Here is a 17,656-nt window from a genome sequence, read left to right as displayed (position 1 = left end):
TTCAGTTATATTTCTGGCGTTGTATTGGTGTTTTGTTTATTACATCTGTTATTGTTTTATTCACTTTTGTTTAATCCCTAGTTAACCAATAAATTCCCCTAAAGCATAAAGTCGGATATTTCTTCTGTGCAGAATACAAAGATCCCTATTTCAAGAACTTATGATCTAAGGAAATGAGACTGATTTATTAAATGATATTGATTGATTGTTAATTAATAAGTGGTCATTAGAGTCATTAACGTGAATTCTATAAAGTTCTGTCTGACCAACAGATGGTGCCCCTTTTACGAGAGCAGGTATTGAAATTGTAGATTAATATACATTGATATACATATTTTAATATCGTAGTTTGCTTACATACACCGTTTACGTAGGTACCATTAGGTATTAACCTTGTTGTCTTCTTACAGTCCTCTATATAGTCCTCTACATATTCCTCTATATAATCTCTATATAGTCCTCTACATAGTCTTCTATATAGTCCTCTACATAGTACTCTATATAGTCCTCTACATACTCCTCTATATAGTTCTCTACATTTGGTGGTGTTTATACAGTACGCTGTCATATTAGTCAATCCCTCACGCACGCACACACACTTCTCTACTTCCTTCCTGCAGTTGGTTGACTTATGGAGTTACTCCCCATGACTCAGACAGCTCTGGGCTTCAGATTCAAGCAACAAGCAAAAACTCCCCTTCCTGCGTGGCAGTAAGTAACCTCAGTTTATCATGATTCCCATTCCCTCCAACACCTGCTTCTATTCACCGGGTCTCTTTTAAAAGGACCATACCAGTCTTATTCTGACTTCTCTCCATTAGCAAAGATTTCTCCTCTCTTCAACACATTTTGTGTGCACCAGTGTCTGTAGTGTTTACTTTAGTGGAACTCTCTCTGGAAAAATAGTTCCTTACAAGACCTGAATTTGAGCTAGAAGGAGGATTTTAACGACGAGGTGAGTTTGAACCAACCTTGACAAACATTCTCAGGTACATTCTGTAACTTATATTGAATATGCACAAAATGAAATTTTAGTTAACATGGTATAGGTTAATGTAAGCTATAAGGCCAATGTTGTCGATGGACAATGATGAACTGGTATGGTCCTTTAAAGGCATTTTTTTCGAGCTAATGCCTCACATACAGAATTTGACAGCTATCATACACCTTAAATCATTTCTAAAAGATTGATCACGTTATCATTTCAAATCCATAGTGACTGCATAGTGCTGTTATGTTTTAACTAACATTTGAAGTGTTAATGACAGATATTCCGGCAAACAATTGACAAGAAGATGGCAACTACCCCATATGATTACGACCCCGGGTCATCGCCTACATCGGCCTCACTTTGCAGCGTTGACAATGTCAACAAATTGGGAGCTCAGCTATCCGTCCTCTACTACTTTATGTTTCTCTTCAGTCTCTGTGGCAATGGGCTGCTACTCTTCATCATCCATCGGTGAGTGGACCAACAAAAGTCTCAATGAAAACAAAGAGAACATTAAACAAAACCTGTGTTGCCGGTCAAAGCATAGTGTATATAATCCGTCCTTCTATAAATTTACTGTCAGCTGTGAATTACATCTTACTACAGTTGATTTGTTGTTTTTCTGTAGTTGTGGTACTTGTGATGCCAATGATCAGAATCAGCTTTATTGCCCAAGTATGCATGCATATACAAGGAATTTGTCTATGCTTGTTTGCATCTCTCTCAATTTGCTTAAATTAAAATTTAAAATAATAGCTGGCGACAAGGACAACAAAGCTGGATTGATAGAAGTTAAGAATAGATAGGACTGTTATGTACACAAATATATGCATACTGTCACCCATAAAGTTGGCATATTTTGTTTTCAGACACAATCCTCTGTTTATTCCTATTTATATGCATCAGTAATCACTTTTGATCAGGTGCAATGATTATATTCTGTCCCAATTACTCAGGTGAAATGAATGAATGTATCACATTTGTTGGGCGCTATAAAAGACAAGACATTTGCAAATTATTCCAACTTCATGGGCAAACCTATATATACAGGGCTGTCAAGTTTCCCCAAAAGTTCAGAATAAGATTCTGGGTTACGGGGGTGGAGCAACCCAAGTTTTGCGCATTCTGGCCTCCACCCAATTTAAAAACAAGTATCCAAGTTAAAAACAAGTCTGTAATTGTTCATAATGGACAAGCACAAGTAGCAATTAAAAATATTGGACAATCTGATAAAACGATTATGAATAGCTTTATTTAGAACATTTTAATGAAGACCGTTCAGCAAGAGCAGCGACAGCAGAGACTCACTTTGACGGCTCTGATGGAGAAGTGTGTGATTCATGAAAACATGGTGATTGTATCATCAGCTGAACTAAGAACAACCCAGATGATCTGTGTGTGTGTGTGTGTGTGTGTGTGTGTGTGTGTGTGTGTGTGTTTCCTTACACTGCCTCTGATCTGGTAATAGATCTCTTTGCTTTCTACGTGACATCTTTGCAACAGACACATGCAATGTTTCATGTCTATATATGGCCTATGTTTAATTTTTGTCTGGGCAGAAATAGATCCTTTAAAAATGAAATTAACAATGAGACTTTGAGTATTCAAGATACATTTGACTGATACATTAAGTGCACAATTCTGTGGTCTTAATGAAATAATATGCCAAGAGTGTTGTGCCTCACAAATATGGAAGAATGACACTACGTACTAGCCAAGGGCTAAATCCTCACTCAGGCTTTTGGGGGACCAAGCAATTGTGGTGTTGGGTGGTTAGAGGGGTTGGATCTAACATATAATCCTGGAAATAAAGTTTTTTAAGACTTCATCAATTAAAAATGTCAGTTTTCAATTCCAAACTTCCATATTTCAAATCATTATTGCAATGATTTGCTTCCATGGTTATATGTGTATTAGCAGCACATCCAAATTCTCATGACAGATCCTGTTAAATGATATTAAAGATTAAAAGCAGAATAATTGATGTTAAGAAGACAGTCAATAGTTGGCTTTTTTAAAATTTGAATAATTTGATATTTTTGGGATTTTAGATATGACATATTGAGACTGGAATGGGGAAGAGAGAGGGGATGACAGCACAGAGCCACGGGGTGGATTTGAACTCGTAAGTGACAGGTGAGCTACCTGGGCATAAGCAACTATGATGTAATAGGAGTTCATCAAGACCATACTCTATATAAATGGGTCTAGGACAGTTAAAAACAGGGCGCTAACTGTGTTGAGGTCCAGCCAAATCTAAATAGCCTGACTAAAAGGTGGAAGGAATACATTTTGTCTGGAGAAAGGAAGGAAGCTGCTTTGTCTCTTGTTGGTAAGTCAGAAACTATTTGTAGATTTGGGTTCAGGCATTGTGTGAGTAAAGCTAGTTGTAAACATTTAGTCTTGTGCTGATAGCTTGTTGTTGAAATCCTAGTGAAACTGCCTATGCTAAGTGAGTAATCAACTAAGTTTGAGCCAGCTCAGGTGTAGTGAATAGACTTGATTAGAGGGAGGGGTCACACACAGTGCTTAAAGGGCTGCCAGTAAACTTGACGATGAACATCAGTAAAGAGCCACAGCTACGACCACACAAAACCAAAGTGAAACTACTCACCTAAACCACCAGCTTTTTCCTGGCCTTCTTCGAGGAAAAGTCCTTGATAAGGTCATCAAAGTCCAACTCTCGGACCAGTTCGGCCTCTATGGCCATGAGTGACAAACTGTTAGGCTACGGCATCTCTGGGTCATTTTTGTCCGAAGTTCATTTTTTATACTGGCCATTTGAGAGAATGACCGTTCTCCCTCGCAGTTTGTGACAGGAAGCGTCAGATACAGTCTTACGGCAATGTACACATTAGGAAATGTTGACTGTAATCCACAATCAAGTATTGTTTTAAGACATTTAGATGGAGGCACATTCTGTCCGTCTGATCTGATGAAAGATCTGAAGTGAATCAGTTAATTTCCAAGATTGCTGTCCAAGTCAGCGGGATAGGCAAAGGCAAGTGTGTTCGCTTTGTCAATTAACTCACGGTCAGATGTGTTTTCCGGCATGAAAAGAACACCAAACAGATCACACAGGTGCTTGTATGCATCAATTCTGTGGCTGAGACAGCTGACTAACTTATCGATAGCCACATTGAATGTTTCTATTTGGAATTTGCTTTTCCCATCAAATACCACATCTTTTTCTGCGCTGTCATCCTGAAATCGTTTGCGCTTTCTGGTGCGCTGGAGGTCATATTTGTACGTCTGGCACACGCCTGGCACCGCTAAGGCTTCCTTTTCAAAGTCTGTGAAAAGACCTCTCTGTGCTGATACAAAATCACGCAGAGATATAAGAAGGCGCACAGTTGTCATGAGCTCTATGTCCGCTTTTTGGAGCTGTAAACTTGTCAGTTGGAATTGAGTCAGAATGGTATTCCAGAAATTAGCCATGAATGCAGTTTCCAATTCATTTAATTTTACAGCGAGTGTGCTGGCCTCACTTCGGGTGTCTCTTTTCTCAGTTTCATCTTCAGCTATGCTCTCTAATGCCTCCCTTATTTTAACATAGTTTTGCCAAAGAGCTTTAGTCGAGTCAGCTCGGCAGCTCCACCTAGTGTTTGACAGTGATTTTAATGTTAAGTCTATATGAATATCAAAGTTCCGAAAAACTCGCTCCCACCTGTGAGTGGAGGCAGCACAGAATGTGTACAAGGATTGCAGTGAATCAAAATACTGTCCCACTTCTAGACTGCTTACCTCTATGCTGTTTACACCCACTAAATTTAGAGAATGGGCAGCACAAGGCACATAGTGGATTAATGGGTTTCTTTGCTTCAAATGTGCCTGTAGTCCATTGTACCGGCCCGACATGTTGCTGGCATTATCAAATGATTGGCCTCTACAATTAGATAAGTCCAGCCCAAGATTCTCCACCATGGCAGTCACACAATCTGCCAGACTTTGGCCTGTATGGCTCTGAATTGGCTCAAATGCCAGGAAACGCTCCACTATGTTGCCTTGCTTGCTAACAAATCTGAAGATAAATGTTAACTGATCAACATGAGAGAGGTCGGGAGTGGAATCTACAATGACAGAGAAATATTTTGCATCACGGAGCTCTTCTGCAATTACTTGCCTGGTTTTTGACGACAGATATGAGACGCTCCCTCTGCCCTTCTGGCCATATGTTTTAATATCCTCTGCCAGAAATGGCTCAAATTGGGATATTAACTCTAATATCCCCAAATAGTTGCCATTATGTGGCGATCCAAGGAGCTCGTCATTCCCTCTGAATGCCAGTCCTCTTTCTCCTAAAAACTTGATCACTGCCACTACACGTCGCAGAACATCCCTCCAATATTCCCTCGCATCCGAAGTTTGCTTTTTCAGGGCTGAGTCGATTGCGCCAGTTCCACTCATCCTCTGCATCAGTGTCAGCATGTTGGACATATGGACGGGGCTCCTCTCATGCTCTGAAATGCGATGTGGATGTTTCCAGTCGCAAAAACCGTCCACAAATGCATTCTTTGTTGCCCCGAAAAGTTTGCAGGCAAAGCAAAACGCATGTCCAGTTGATGGTGAATACACCACCCATTCTCGTGGTGCTAGTTGTCCATTAGGCAGTCGACTGCACATCATGTCATTGGTTAATGAACGAACCCGACCACCTAGACCGCAGTCTCTTGTCAATGCAGGGTATTTTGCTCGTCTGTTGTGAAACGAAGAGGGCCCTCTTTCAATGAGAACACTCTTTACTTTGTCACTGGATATATTTCCCCACAGCGCAGGATCAGTAACAGTTTCACACCAGGAGTCTTCATCATCATCCCTTTGCTGTACGGCACCCGCCAACATCTCAACCTCCGCTCGGGATGTGAGGGGACTTAGCTCAGGCTGACCTGGCTCGGCCGCCCGGCTGATGCCCGCCATAGTACTGCTGCCCGCTGCCGTAGTACTGCTGCCCGCCGCCGTAGTACTGCTGCCCGCCGCCGTAGTACTGCTGCCCGCCGCCGTAGTATGCTGCCCGCCGTAGTGCTGCTGCCCGCCGTAGTACTGCTAGCACTGTCCGCTAAGGTTTCCGTAGAAGGCAGCGCCGCTCCACCGCTACCAAACGTCTCCGGTGAACTTGCGCTAGCAGTGTTAGCATCCTGCAGGTCGTCCCGGTGAGTTGTAGTACTGCTACTACCGCTGCTATGAGTAGCACCATCATCTTGCCCCACTTTTCTGCTGAAAAATGTTGCGATGGATGGGATTTGCTGCACCAAAGCAGCATCTTTGGCTTCTTTTTCTTTCCTTTGTTTTCTTTTAGCTGATCCACTGAGCTCCCGCTTCTCCATTTTGAAAATGCAATGTACGGTTGACCCCCAGCATACGTACATACGTACGTCATTGTGTCATCACACATTACTGATTTAATCTTATAATTTCTAAAACATTCAAATTATTTTATTATCATACTACATTTTCAAAACCACAGCCATTCCAATATATTTTTTAAATTGTACCAAAAAAAAAAAAAACAACAACTCTGAAGGCCAAGGGCCCCTATTGGCTCTGGGGCCCTGGGCACACGCCCACTTTGCCCATGCGGTAATCCGTCTATGTGTTTAGGTGTTGTCACTAACGATTGCTTTTGTTTTTGAAGCTTGTCTGGCGTTGGGCTGCTGTGTGCCCTGTCTTTCCTCCAAACTCTTGCCTCTAATACCTAGCCTCTCTTTTTACTAGCCTTGCTCTGTGTAGTTAGCCTCTGTTTAATTAGCCTCGCTTTGTTTAATTAGCGTTGCTCTGTTTAGTTGTGACTAGTCGCGTTGCTCTGTGTACTTGGCTGTAACCAGTCGCGTTGCTCTGCGTACTTGGCTGTAACCAGTCGCGTTGTTCTGCGTACTTAGCGTAACCAGTCGCGCTGCTCTTGTCGCATAGACGCTATTTTGATGCTACTGGAGTTCAATCTTGTCCGCTCAGATCAGACCGTGAGTTGTCAGTGGGGGGTAGAGGGAAAATATTGCAGCAGTAACAGTGAAGGACCTGCTAAATATATATATATATATATGTTGCATGGTTTATCTTGGTTTTCTCGTTTGAGTTTTGAGTTGATTTGTTTCTTTGTTTTTTTGAGTTTATTTAAGCTAGCTGTTTATCGGCCCCCTTCCTCTTAGCTGGACCGCTACGGATGGGTGTAAGTGGAACACCATTTTTTGTCTGACATTAAAGAAAAGAACTATAGAAATGTTTTAGAGCTAACTTAATAAAAATTGTTTACTGCGAGAAATAAAGATTGTTAACTTATACATCATATGTGCCTGTATTGATTTGTGTGCGGACCTGTGTATGGGATGTTTTTGGGAAACCCCCTCTGAGATATTAAAGTTAAAGGAGTATACTCTTTAGGTGAAAGTTCTAAGGTGGCGTTGTCGGTGTTATATAGATTCTCTAGATCTGCTGCTCAGTTAGACGGGGCCAAGTGCACGCCACATATAGTACCATCCATTAGCTCAAAAAATCACAACAAAAAACTGGTCTCATTAATGTTTTTTCCCATTTAAGAAAGAATGTCTTGGGGTTTTAAATTGTATCAATTTGTAGACATAACTGATTGGCGGTTGAATAGGCCTGTTGGCCTGTTGGGGGGCATTAGCTCAGGAGGTAGAGTGGGTTGGCTGGTAAGATTGCTGATTTGATCCCTGGCTCCTCCTAGCTGAGTGCCTGGTGTCCCTGAGCAAGACACCTCACCCCAATTGCTCCTGACGAGCTGGCTGTCGCCCTGCGTCATTGACTCCGCCGTCGGTGTCTGAATGTGTGAATGAATGGGTGAATGTCAGTCAACACTGTAAAGCACTTTGGATAAAAGCGCTATATAAATGAGGACCATTTCAAGCAAAATTTGGTGTCTGTCCGGTTTATTACAATAATTTAAGCATATTTAACTATGTCATTGTAGACAGTGTACAATACTGTGACACATTAGCGAGATGGCTTCCAGCTCCACTTAAGGGGGATAAGAAAAATGTAAATGAAATCAAACATTTGATTTCATACTAATCTAATCTAATAACTGTCTTGAGATAACAGTGTTTATAAAGGCATGGGTCTAATAGGTAAAACTTCAGGCAAAACACACTACACCAATTGCAATCCACTACTAAGATGACTTTACCACTTAGCTGTAGCTGACCTTGAGTTATGGAAGCTAACTTGGTTAGCAGCTTCATACCAGAAGACAGATGGAGTAAGATGCAGTATGGGTGCTGCTCTGCCACCTGTGTTCGTTAGATTTCCCATGTTTGGGAAAATTCCAAGGGGGCGACCTTAAAATGCAAGATGGCTACGGCAAAATTACTGAACTCAAGACTTCAAATCTGTAGTCCACAACCTAATGGGTGATGTCACTACATTCACTTCTACAGGCTTAGACTCGTACATGTAATACATAAGCAGCGGCTCAAGTGGGGCTTAGTTTCTCATAGTGGACATTTTTGACTGATTCCCCTCAAAATGTGTCGGATTCAGTTATCATTAAATTGGGTGGAGGAAATGTATGACACATCATGAGAAAGAGATTAAACTGAATGTGATCCAATCAGAGCCGAATCACATTGTATTGTATAGCAGTAGAATCAAACTGTATTTAATTGTTAAATGGTTGACTGCATTGTTTTGTATTGTATGCCATAGAATATATATTCATTTGTCTTGGGAATAAAAGATATACACCTATACCTTAGAAAACACCTCATTGTGTGAAACATCAGTGTCTTTCCATCTAACTGTCGGAGTGACCCCCTTGTAGGTTTGAGAGGCTGACCACAGTGACCAACATCTTGCTGCTGAACCTGGTGGTGTCCAGCCTCATCTTCATGAGCAGCCTTCCCTTCACAGGAGTCTACATGCAGCTTTCCTCCTGGAACTTCGGCATAGAAACGTGCAAGATTGTTGGCACTGCCTACTATCTGGGCATGTACAGTTCTGTCCTCTTTCTAACCCTTTTGACCTTCGACCGCCACCTTGCAGTTGTGTACTCGCTTGCCTTGTCACGTGTGAGGAGTCAAATGTATGCGGTAGCCTCCTGCATGGGGGTGTGGCTGGTCAGCGGCCTGGCATGTATCAGGCCAATGATTCTCCACACCACTTTTAACTATTTGGGCACCACGTACTGTGATGAAAAGCCCGGTAACATAACTACTATTAATACGCCGATGCTCAGAAAATCTGGATTTTACCTTCAGCTTATCCTCTTCCTGATCTTTCCTCTGGTTGTTATTATCTACTGCTATGTTAGGATTGCTATTACCGTCGTATCATCGAAGCTAGTTACCAAGTTTAAGACCCTCAGGTTAATATTTATCATTGTCCTGCTGTTTTTCACATGCTGGGTCCCATTCAACATTTTAGAGCTGATGCAGGAAAACACAGAAATAGCTACCTGTGAACAGGCGCAGAAAATGGGTTTTGCTATTGCAGTCACTCGTGTCATGGCCTACATTTACTTTTGCATCAGTCCCATCTTCTACACATTTGTTGGGAAAAAGTTCCAGTCCTATTTCAGACGGCTGCTGGTGAAACGTTTCCCAGGGTTAAGGAGATATATTTCTGTCAGTCAGCACAGCAGAATGTCCACGAAAACTACGCCAACTTAGTTTTGAGATTGGAAAACCCTTTGTTTCTCCAGACTGCTGTGTCCAACCAACCATTGACACTGGTACCAACAATTTGTTTTACATTGGTTGTATAAGTCTTAAGAACTTAACCGTTCAGTTTAGCTGAGTTACCAAAAAAGATGGTAGAAAACATGGTAAATGTTTATTTCCCATAACAGTGCAAGGATGATGCTCCAGTGATGAGCTTTTCTTTTAAAGCCCTGTCCTAAATTTCTGCCATCTTGAAGTTGATGTCTTACAAAAAGTTATATTGTCATTTTCCGTGCGTTTTCCTACGTCCTTTCATGAGCTTGGTACAGAATCACTCCTTTACAAACACTGTAAATAATTTGCTTATAGTAATCAAGTCATCTGCTCACAGTGTTCCTATGGTTTTTATGTATGCATTACAAAATGGAGACAAAATCGATGCATACATTTGAGAGAGAGCAGAGCAAGAATGTACATAAGTTAGCTAGATAGTTGTCATTTGCTTTTGTTGCCATTTTGAATTCAAGCTACTGAATCAGAAAATAATTCTACAATTAAGAGAACAGGAGTTGCTGTACCTCGTTCATGCTTATATCAGGGATCTGATTGGCAAAGAACAAAAACGCCTATCGTGACAGCCAATGGTCCCTAACAACGACTATGTACGTGTCTTTCAGCATTCATCAAAATGTTCCGAAAAGTTTGGAGCTACTAACAAAATCTCCTCCTGCCTCTGACTGCTCATAGAGCTTGTGTAAATAAGGAATGCACATTAATATTGCTTGTCATTATCATAAATTACAACATTAATATGTTCTCTGCTCTGTTATGTTCACAAGATGACAAATTATTATACATTTATTACACATTTAGCTTAAATAGTGGGCAATTTGCACATTTAAACTTCAGATTAGGTTTCTTAAAAATGTTAATGGATTAATTAAATCCACTTAATATTCTGCGTGTTGTCGACTACATGTTGAATTATAATGAAAAATATAAATCACGAGAACAAATGAACATACTAATATGTAATATAAAATAAAATAAAATATTTAATATATAAATATTTCATGGATGAGTCTATTGTGTGGGAAACACTGATGTGCTGCAGATTTGTTCAACGTGACTGTTATTAAACAGGATAGTGGCCCTGTGTAAAAAATGAAGGTGGATTTGTGGATTTCCTCAAATATGGTACTCATTGTGACTCCAGTGTCTACAGAGATACCACATGGAACTGTAATTTGGTCAGTTGTGTTTTCTACCATGCCTCCATTGCCAGAATAGATTTTCAGGGAAGAAAACATGAAGGAAGTTGAACAAAGATTGGCTCATGTGACTCTCCATATATAGTGTATATAGTGACTCATTTTCACATGTCCTAAGCCTTCAAATGCCTGCTTGTGACTATATCTGTATGTTTTTTAATCTTATGTTGTTTCTTAACTTTTCATTTTAAAATAAATCATGTCCTTATAAAACTACTTTTAAACCATGTTTAAGACTGCTGATTAGGATGTTAAGTGAACATTCTTGTTTTTTGTTTGACTTGACTTCCCTATGTACGCTTTCATCAAATAAAACATTTGAATGAGTAGATCATATGTTTCTGTTTTCCACATTCTGTTTTTTGAGAAGATTTGATTTAGCATTTACCAGCACCAAAAAATAAGATACATGTCTTTATTTTCATTTTCAGAAAAGGATTTTTCACTTTCCTCTCACACAACAACAATTGAGGTGCAGGTGAAATGCTATCAAGAAGAAAATCTGATTTCAGAAAAATATGTGAAAAGAATGCGTGTCTTCGTGTGACCACAATAGTTGGGGATTTCCTGTGATGGACACACAAATTCACAGATTCAACCGAAATACACTTTCATCAGTCAGTAAAGGATGTTGGTATTGATGGATGAGTCACATGTAGGACTTTCACCCAGGAGGCGTGCTTTTTTTTCTAAAACTGGATGATTTATGTTATTCTATCGGGGCGTAGTGTCGGCTTAAGTGAATATGATCAAAAAAATGTTGCCGACTGGGACTTTAAACAATACATAAGGAGAAGTCTGCATAACATGACCGACTAACAACACTTCCCCCCACCAAAAAAGAAAAAAAAGCACTTCTATGTTATTACCTACACTTTGATAATAGCACTGTTGTTCTGAAGGTATGTTTGCTGAACAGCTACTACTTTACTCAGATGAAGACCTAACACTAAGGGAAAGTTACACAGACATCATTGCACTGAAGATTATAAGATTATATGTTTTGTAAAACGTAGAAAAGAGGAAGTGAAGTCTTGTGCAACAGGATTTCAGTGGAAGCTGGTGGAGTTTTAAGTGATAAGAGGATACTTTGACGCAATTTGTTGTTTGACACACCCCTGTTGTAGTATTCGTCTGTGATGGATGTGATTAACTATAAAACACATGTAAACTAATCCAGTCGCTGCTAAGTCTGAGTGTTATCAGGAAAACGTACCTCCCCACCATAGTCTTATCTGGCCCGCTATAATCAAATATGTTTTCTGCTAATGTTACATTTTTATCGGGCACTGAAAGTTACACTATTCATAATATAAAGATATTTTGCGTTGTGTTGCCATTGCCTCAGCAAAGCCTCTGTCACCACGGTCAATCCCCCAGTCAGTCAATCCCCCCAAGCCTGCGGTAAGTAAAGTCAATTAACATTATATGTCAACAAGTCCAAAAACATCATTATAATTGTAGGAAAACAATAACCTCAACTTCAAGTTTGGTAACGATAGTTGACATATCCAACGTTATATCAAAATGGATAAATGGAAAATAATACATTAATAATACACATGTGATGACTCCAAAAAAAATGATGAGCACCTGCAAAACGTATTTCAGAGAAAAAGTGGAACTCCAATTGTAGGAATATTTACTGAAATGTATAATAAAGAATACATTTCCGAAGATCAATCTGACCTAAAATGACTTTAAATACTCACATATGAGTTAACCTTCTAAATTCAGATTAGATTTAAAAGGAAATGGTCCACAGTTATGCACTTATCTCACTTCAGAATGACAGCAGACCACCTCAGAGTGTCACAGAGTGAATATCAGGACATTCTGATGTGTCATTTCAAAATAAAAGCACTTTTATCCAACTTCCTTTGAAATTCACATAAAGCACATCTAGGTGTTGGATACACACTGCAAAAGTAACTATTGGAAATAAGTATGATATGACACCTTTAAATAAGTTAAAGAAAAAAAAACTTTGGCTTCCCTTCTTTGATTGCTCAAAAGGATGCTGTACCTGATCTTGTCTTGTGTTTTGACTTTGTCTTGAGTTTAATTACTACAAGAGCAAAACATTCTTTAAAGAGAATACAGTTTAAATAAAATGTACACATTGTTGTCCCCCCTGGATAGTTCAGTCCCCCCCATGGTCTCATAAAAGCCTGTGGGAAACACTGTAAACTGGATCTTGCGCACGCTTCTGCCCATGCATTCCTATTTTGCTGTTTCATATAAAGAGCTCCTTCAGTGACGGCTGCTGCTTCCCCACAGCGTGTGAAGTCAAGTTTCTGCAGCTCTTCCTTCCTGCTACCTTATAATCAACACTGCTGCCAGGAAACTGCACAGATCAGTATTTCCGATGTGCAATCATGCAAATTCAACCATTCGTTGATTTTTTAACTTATAATAATTATTTATTATTATACTGGTTTTATTGAACTTCTATCCATCCCATTTACTGCTATAACACTATAGATTATATCATTTCCGATGTTGGAAATGGCATTCAAAATGAATATAGGTTTTCAGTCACAAGAGTTTGTATAAATTAAGTTAGTTAACGTTTGAGTTAGAAAAAGGTGAAGAAAGGGTCAGATCTATCTTTCCTCCTGTTCGGGCATGTAATATTTTGTAATGTTGATTACCAATGTTGTTTATGATCATTTGTTCATTGACAGTTTGCTATATTTACTGATATTTTATTTGTTATTCAGTTTTGTTTGCTGGAGGGAAATCTTCTCTGATTACATTGCACTGAGCTCATCTGTGTACATAGAGACACTACGTTTGTCTGTTTGCACTGTGCTTATCACTTATTTAACATGTTTAACTGATATGTCAGCAATTTTCTATTTTAAGTCATCTTGACGTATGTGTATATGATCTATATATATATAACCATTGACTATATATATATAGTCAATGGTTTTCTGTTTAGAAACTGTATTTGTTTTGATATATTCCACTACATGTGTTACACTGCTCTGTGTATTTTAGTAGATAGTTACTTAGTATACAGTAGCAATTAATTTTTCACATTGGTGAAAGGGTAGGGTTGAATAGTTTTTCCCTTCGATAAATGAAATAATCATTTAAAAACTGCATTATTTGTTTCCTCTGGTTGTCTTTGTCCTATATTCAAATTAGTTTGATGATCTGAAACATTTAAGTGTGACAAATATGCAAAAAAAAGAAGAAATCAGGAAGGGGACAAATACTTTTTCACAGTACACATGTAGGCTACATGTACATGTCTTTACTCCACACACTTGCTTTGGCAAGTAAACATTAAATGACTGTCATCGGAGGAAGCACTTGACACGTGTTGTTGATATGTGCTAGTTGAACCACCTATCTTGTGTGTCTGTAGTAATTGTTGCATTACCCAACAGTGATAAAGAGAACAGAACTGCACTTTGGTTATGTTACTGTACTCTCCTGGTGCTGCAGCTCAGCTTCACACACTCTTTCCACACAACAGGGGGAAGAAACAGAAGAAGAAAGAATTTTGTAACTATTTGCAAAAAAAAGAAAAAAAGATTTTTGTAGAACTTTGGTCTCCAAGGATCTGGGCAGAAGAAAGAGATCTCTCTTGCTTCACCTTCATGCTGTGTTTCATTTTTACTTTTTAATAGAAGTGTCAAGACATTCTCAGGGGTCCTCCACTTGTGGGCAATGAGAATTAATTGGAGGATTAGAGCAACATGAAGCATCTACAATGTCCTGACTTCTAACATGGCTTTAGGGTCTGAAGTAACGCTCCTCCTCACTTCTGACTCTCTCTGTGTGTGTGTATGTGTGTGTGTGAGAGCGAGAGTATGAAATAAATGAGAAACATAGGAATACAAAATGAATAAAAAGGAAATATAGGAATAAAAAATAAATAAATAACAAATATAGAAAGAAAAAAAGGATGAAAGAAATAAGAGAAGATGGAAGAAAGAAGGAAAGAAAGAAGGAAGGGGCTTCCACTTGAGAATTAATTGGAGGATTAGAGCAACATGAAGCATCTACAATGTCCTGACTTCTAACATGGCTTTAGGGTCTGAAGTAACACTCCTCCTCAGTTCTGACTCTCTGTGTGTGTGTGTGTGTGTGTGTGTGTGTGTGTGTGTGAGAGAGAGAGAGAGAAAGAGAGTATGAAAGAAATAAGAAATATAGAAAGACAGAAAGAAAGACATAAGACAGAGATAAGACAATAAATGTTAAATAAATAAGAAATATAAGCAGAATAAATAAATACGAAATATAGAAATAAAGAAAAAGGACAAAAGAAAGAAGAAAAGACAGAAGAAAGAAGGAAAGAAATAATGAAGGGTCAGTTCATCTGGTCAGTTCAACGGTCAGTTGAACAACAACAACACATTCTAGTTGGGACTATACCCAGATGTTGCATAAGCGAAGGTGTAAGGAATGTTTAGGTTAGGAGGAAGATGAGAATAGGCCTAGCTGTAAATTAAGCTTAGCTGTCTGATGAGGCTCTGTGACATAAATTAGTGATGTCTCTCTTTGTGTGTGGACACCAGCTATAGGAAGTAAAGCCCATATAAGGGAGTAACTAAGTATCATTTTGCCGCCGAAATGGCTGAGCAAAACATGACCTTATAAGTACAAAATATAGCTTTAGGATGGAGCGCCTGGCAACCTCCTCTTCCATTGGAGAGGAAGAGGATAAATTTACTAAGGTGTCAGGATGAGCTAGAAGAAGGCCGATCAGGAAGTAGAGGGCTTTAAAAGACAGACATATAGGGAGAGTCTGATTTCCTTACATTCGAGAGCAGGAAAGGACTTCCCAGGTGGAACAGGTACAGAGACTCTAGGAAGGACTCTGCCAGGGATTCAGAACAACCGGGTGTGGCCACGCAAGGTTTTGGACACAGGCTTTTTAAATAAAGATCATTCTCATTCCACCTGCCTGACTCCGAAGATTCATTTATCACCAATCTACACATCCACATCTTTGGGGAACCTGCCAATTAAACCACAAAAGAAATAAGAAATATATATAAAAGAAGAAAGAAAGAAAAGGAAGGAAGGAAGAAAACAATAAGGAAGGAAGGAAATAAGAAATAGGTAAGAAAGAAAGAAGGTAAAGAAAGAAAAAGAAAGTTGTAATCTGCTTGTACCAACTACTTTTACGTATGTGAAGAGGTACGTTTTTTGGCCTAAATGACTACAAGCAAGATATTTTGATAAACACCCCAGTGGAAGTGACACATGTCATACTGTTAGAAACTGCAGGTTTATGTCCAGGATGTTGGCGTCAACAACTTTACTGCAAGTAACTTAAATTAGATGAAACTGCCAATAGTGTCAAACTACCAACTGCCCTGTCATTTGTATGTGTACCACTGCTGTTGTGGCTGGTGTAGCAGGCTACTTCGATGTAAAATAAACTGAACTATGGGGCATATCGCATACTCACTGAGATGAGGTTTTGCAGTAATGACTAGCAGTGGTGTAATATTATGAAGCATTTTAATAGGTGCATTTCCAATCATGCATGTGCATGCATTTGCCTCGCATAACCAGGCATTCTGGGATAAAAACGTCAGAAATGCTGGTGATAACTTCCCTTTGCGACATGTCACATGACTTTAAAAACTCGCGGGATCTCCAGGGTACCTCCCTCCGCATGCTTTTCTGTGCAGATGGTCTCAGTACGGACATAAGACACTCTCCTCGACGTTGCCCTAGTTGGTTAGAATTACCACATGGAATTTCCCACGTGAGAAAATTCCTCAGCCTCCGTCAACAAGGGGAGTTCAAATGCCTCGAATTTGTCCGTGACGAAGAAAGCCAGCGCCACTGGGCAGGCCATATTCTTTGTGCAAAGTCTGTGAAGTGCACCTGTGTCCGACTTGACGTGGTGAGAACTTGACGTGTTTATCACGAGTTCCGGCGGATCCTCTCAAGTCTCGTGCATGCATAGGCGCAAATGCATGCAATCGGAAACGCAGCCAATGCTTCGTCCACACACTCTTATCACATCTTATGACATTGACACTGCACTGGACACTGGATGCGTAAACTATAGTAATCGCAAGAGAGTTGCAATATCATTATGCCATTTATGTAATGTGGTGCGTTCACCAATTAAACGCTCTACCATATTAGAGCACAAACGGCAACACGTTGCACCTGAATTTGCTGTTCTGCTTTTATATAAACTGGTTAAGATCCTTACTGATTAATGGCAACAATGTAGTGCGGCCAAGTTATATTTTTTTTATGTATGTTTTCTATTAATAATGTGTTTGGTTTTCTGGGTGTGAAGGTGCCTGTTCAGTGCAGATTCATTAATGAGAGGGAAATGAGGAAAAATGTGGTGGTTTTAGTATGATGGTCTGGGGCTGCTTTGCTGCTTCAGGACCCGGACCTCATCCTTTTTCTTTGGCCCATTCCTCTTTGCAGAGTTCCTCTACAGCGAGGTTTATTTCCTTTCCAATAAGTAGAATAATCATATAAAACTTGTATTTTGTCTTCACTCACGTTGACTTTGTCTGATATTAAATAAGTTTGATGATCTGAAACATTTAAGTGTGACAAATGTGCAAAAAATAAAGAAATCAGGAAGGGGGCAATACTTTTTCACAGCACTGTATATACCTATGCTATATATATACAGTATCTGGTCCACAACATTATGAGACTTCATTTAGGTGTAAGATCTGGGTAAAATCCTATTAAACTCTCTTCTATGTGGGAAATGGCCAACTTTTGTTGCGTTTGTGCCAGTACGGAACATTTTTTCAGATTTTACATTAAATATT

The 17,656-nt window shown here is 39.5% G+C and overlaps 1 protein-coding gene and 1 long non-coding RNA gene across 4 annotated transcripts in view; one reads left to right on the top strand and one right to left on the bottom strand.

Moving 5' to 3' along the window:
- Nucleotides 1-17,656, bottom strand: part of LOC311028995 — a 386,496-nt gene that overhangs the window by 237,391 nt on the left and 131,449 nt on the right. The gene's annotated exons all lie outside the window — the stretch shown is intronic.
- On the top strand, nt 613-11,198 carry LOC311028817 (C-C chemokine receptor type 3-like). 3 transcript variants are annotated; one of them, XM_084033610.1, is made up of 4 exons: nt 670-711; nt 822-955; nt 1,269-1,462; nt 8,766-11,198. In XM_084033610.1, the coding sequence occupies exons 3-4, from the start codon at nt 1,296-1,298 to the stop codon at nt 9,610-9,612; spliced, it is 1,014 nt and encodes a 337-aa protein (XP_083889736.1). In that variant the 5' UTR covers nt 670-711; nt 822-955; nt 1,269-1,295; the 3' UTR covers nt 9,613-11,198. The 3 variants fall into 3 exon arrangements, with proteins under 3 accessions (XP_083889737.1, XP_083889736.1, XP_083889735.1); XM_084033611.1 differs by lacking the exon at nt 822-955 and having other exon boundaries at nt 613-711; XM_084033609.1 differs by lacking the exon at nt 670-711 and having other exon boundaries at nt 742-955.

This window comes from Eutrigla gurnardus (assembly GCF_963514095.1).
Source record: "Eutrigla gurnardus genome assembly, chromosome: 18".
Classification (NCBI taxonomy): Eukaryota; Metazoa; Chordata; class Actinopteri; order Perciformes; family Triglidae; genus Eutrigla; species Eutrigla gurnardus.
The sequence above is the reverse complement of the archived record's forward strand: the minus strand, read 5'-3'. Positions and strand labels throughout refer to the sequence as shown.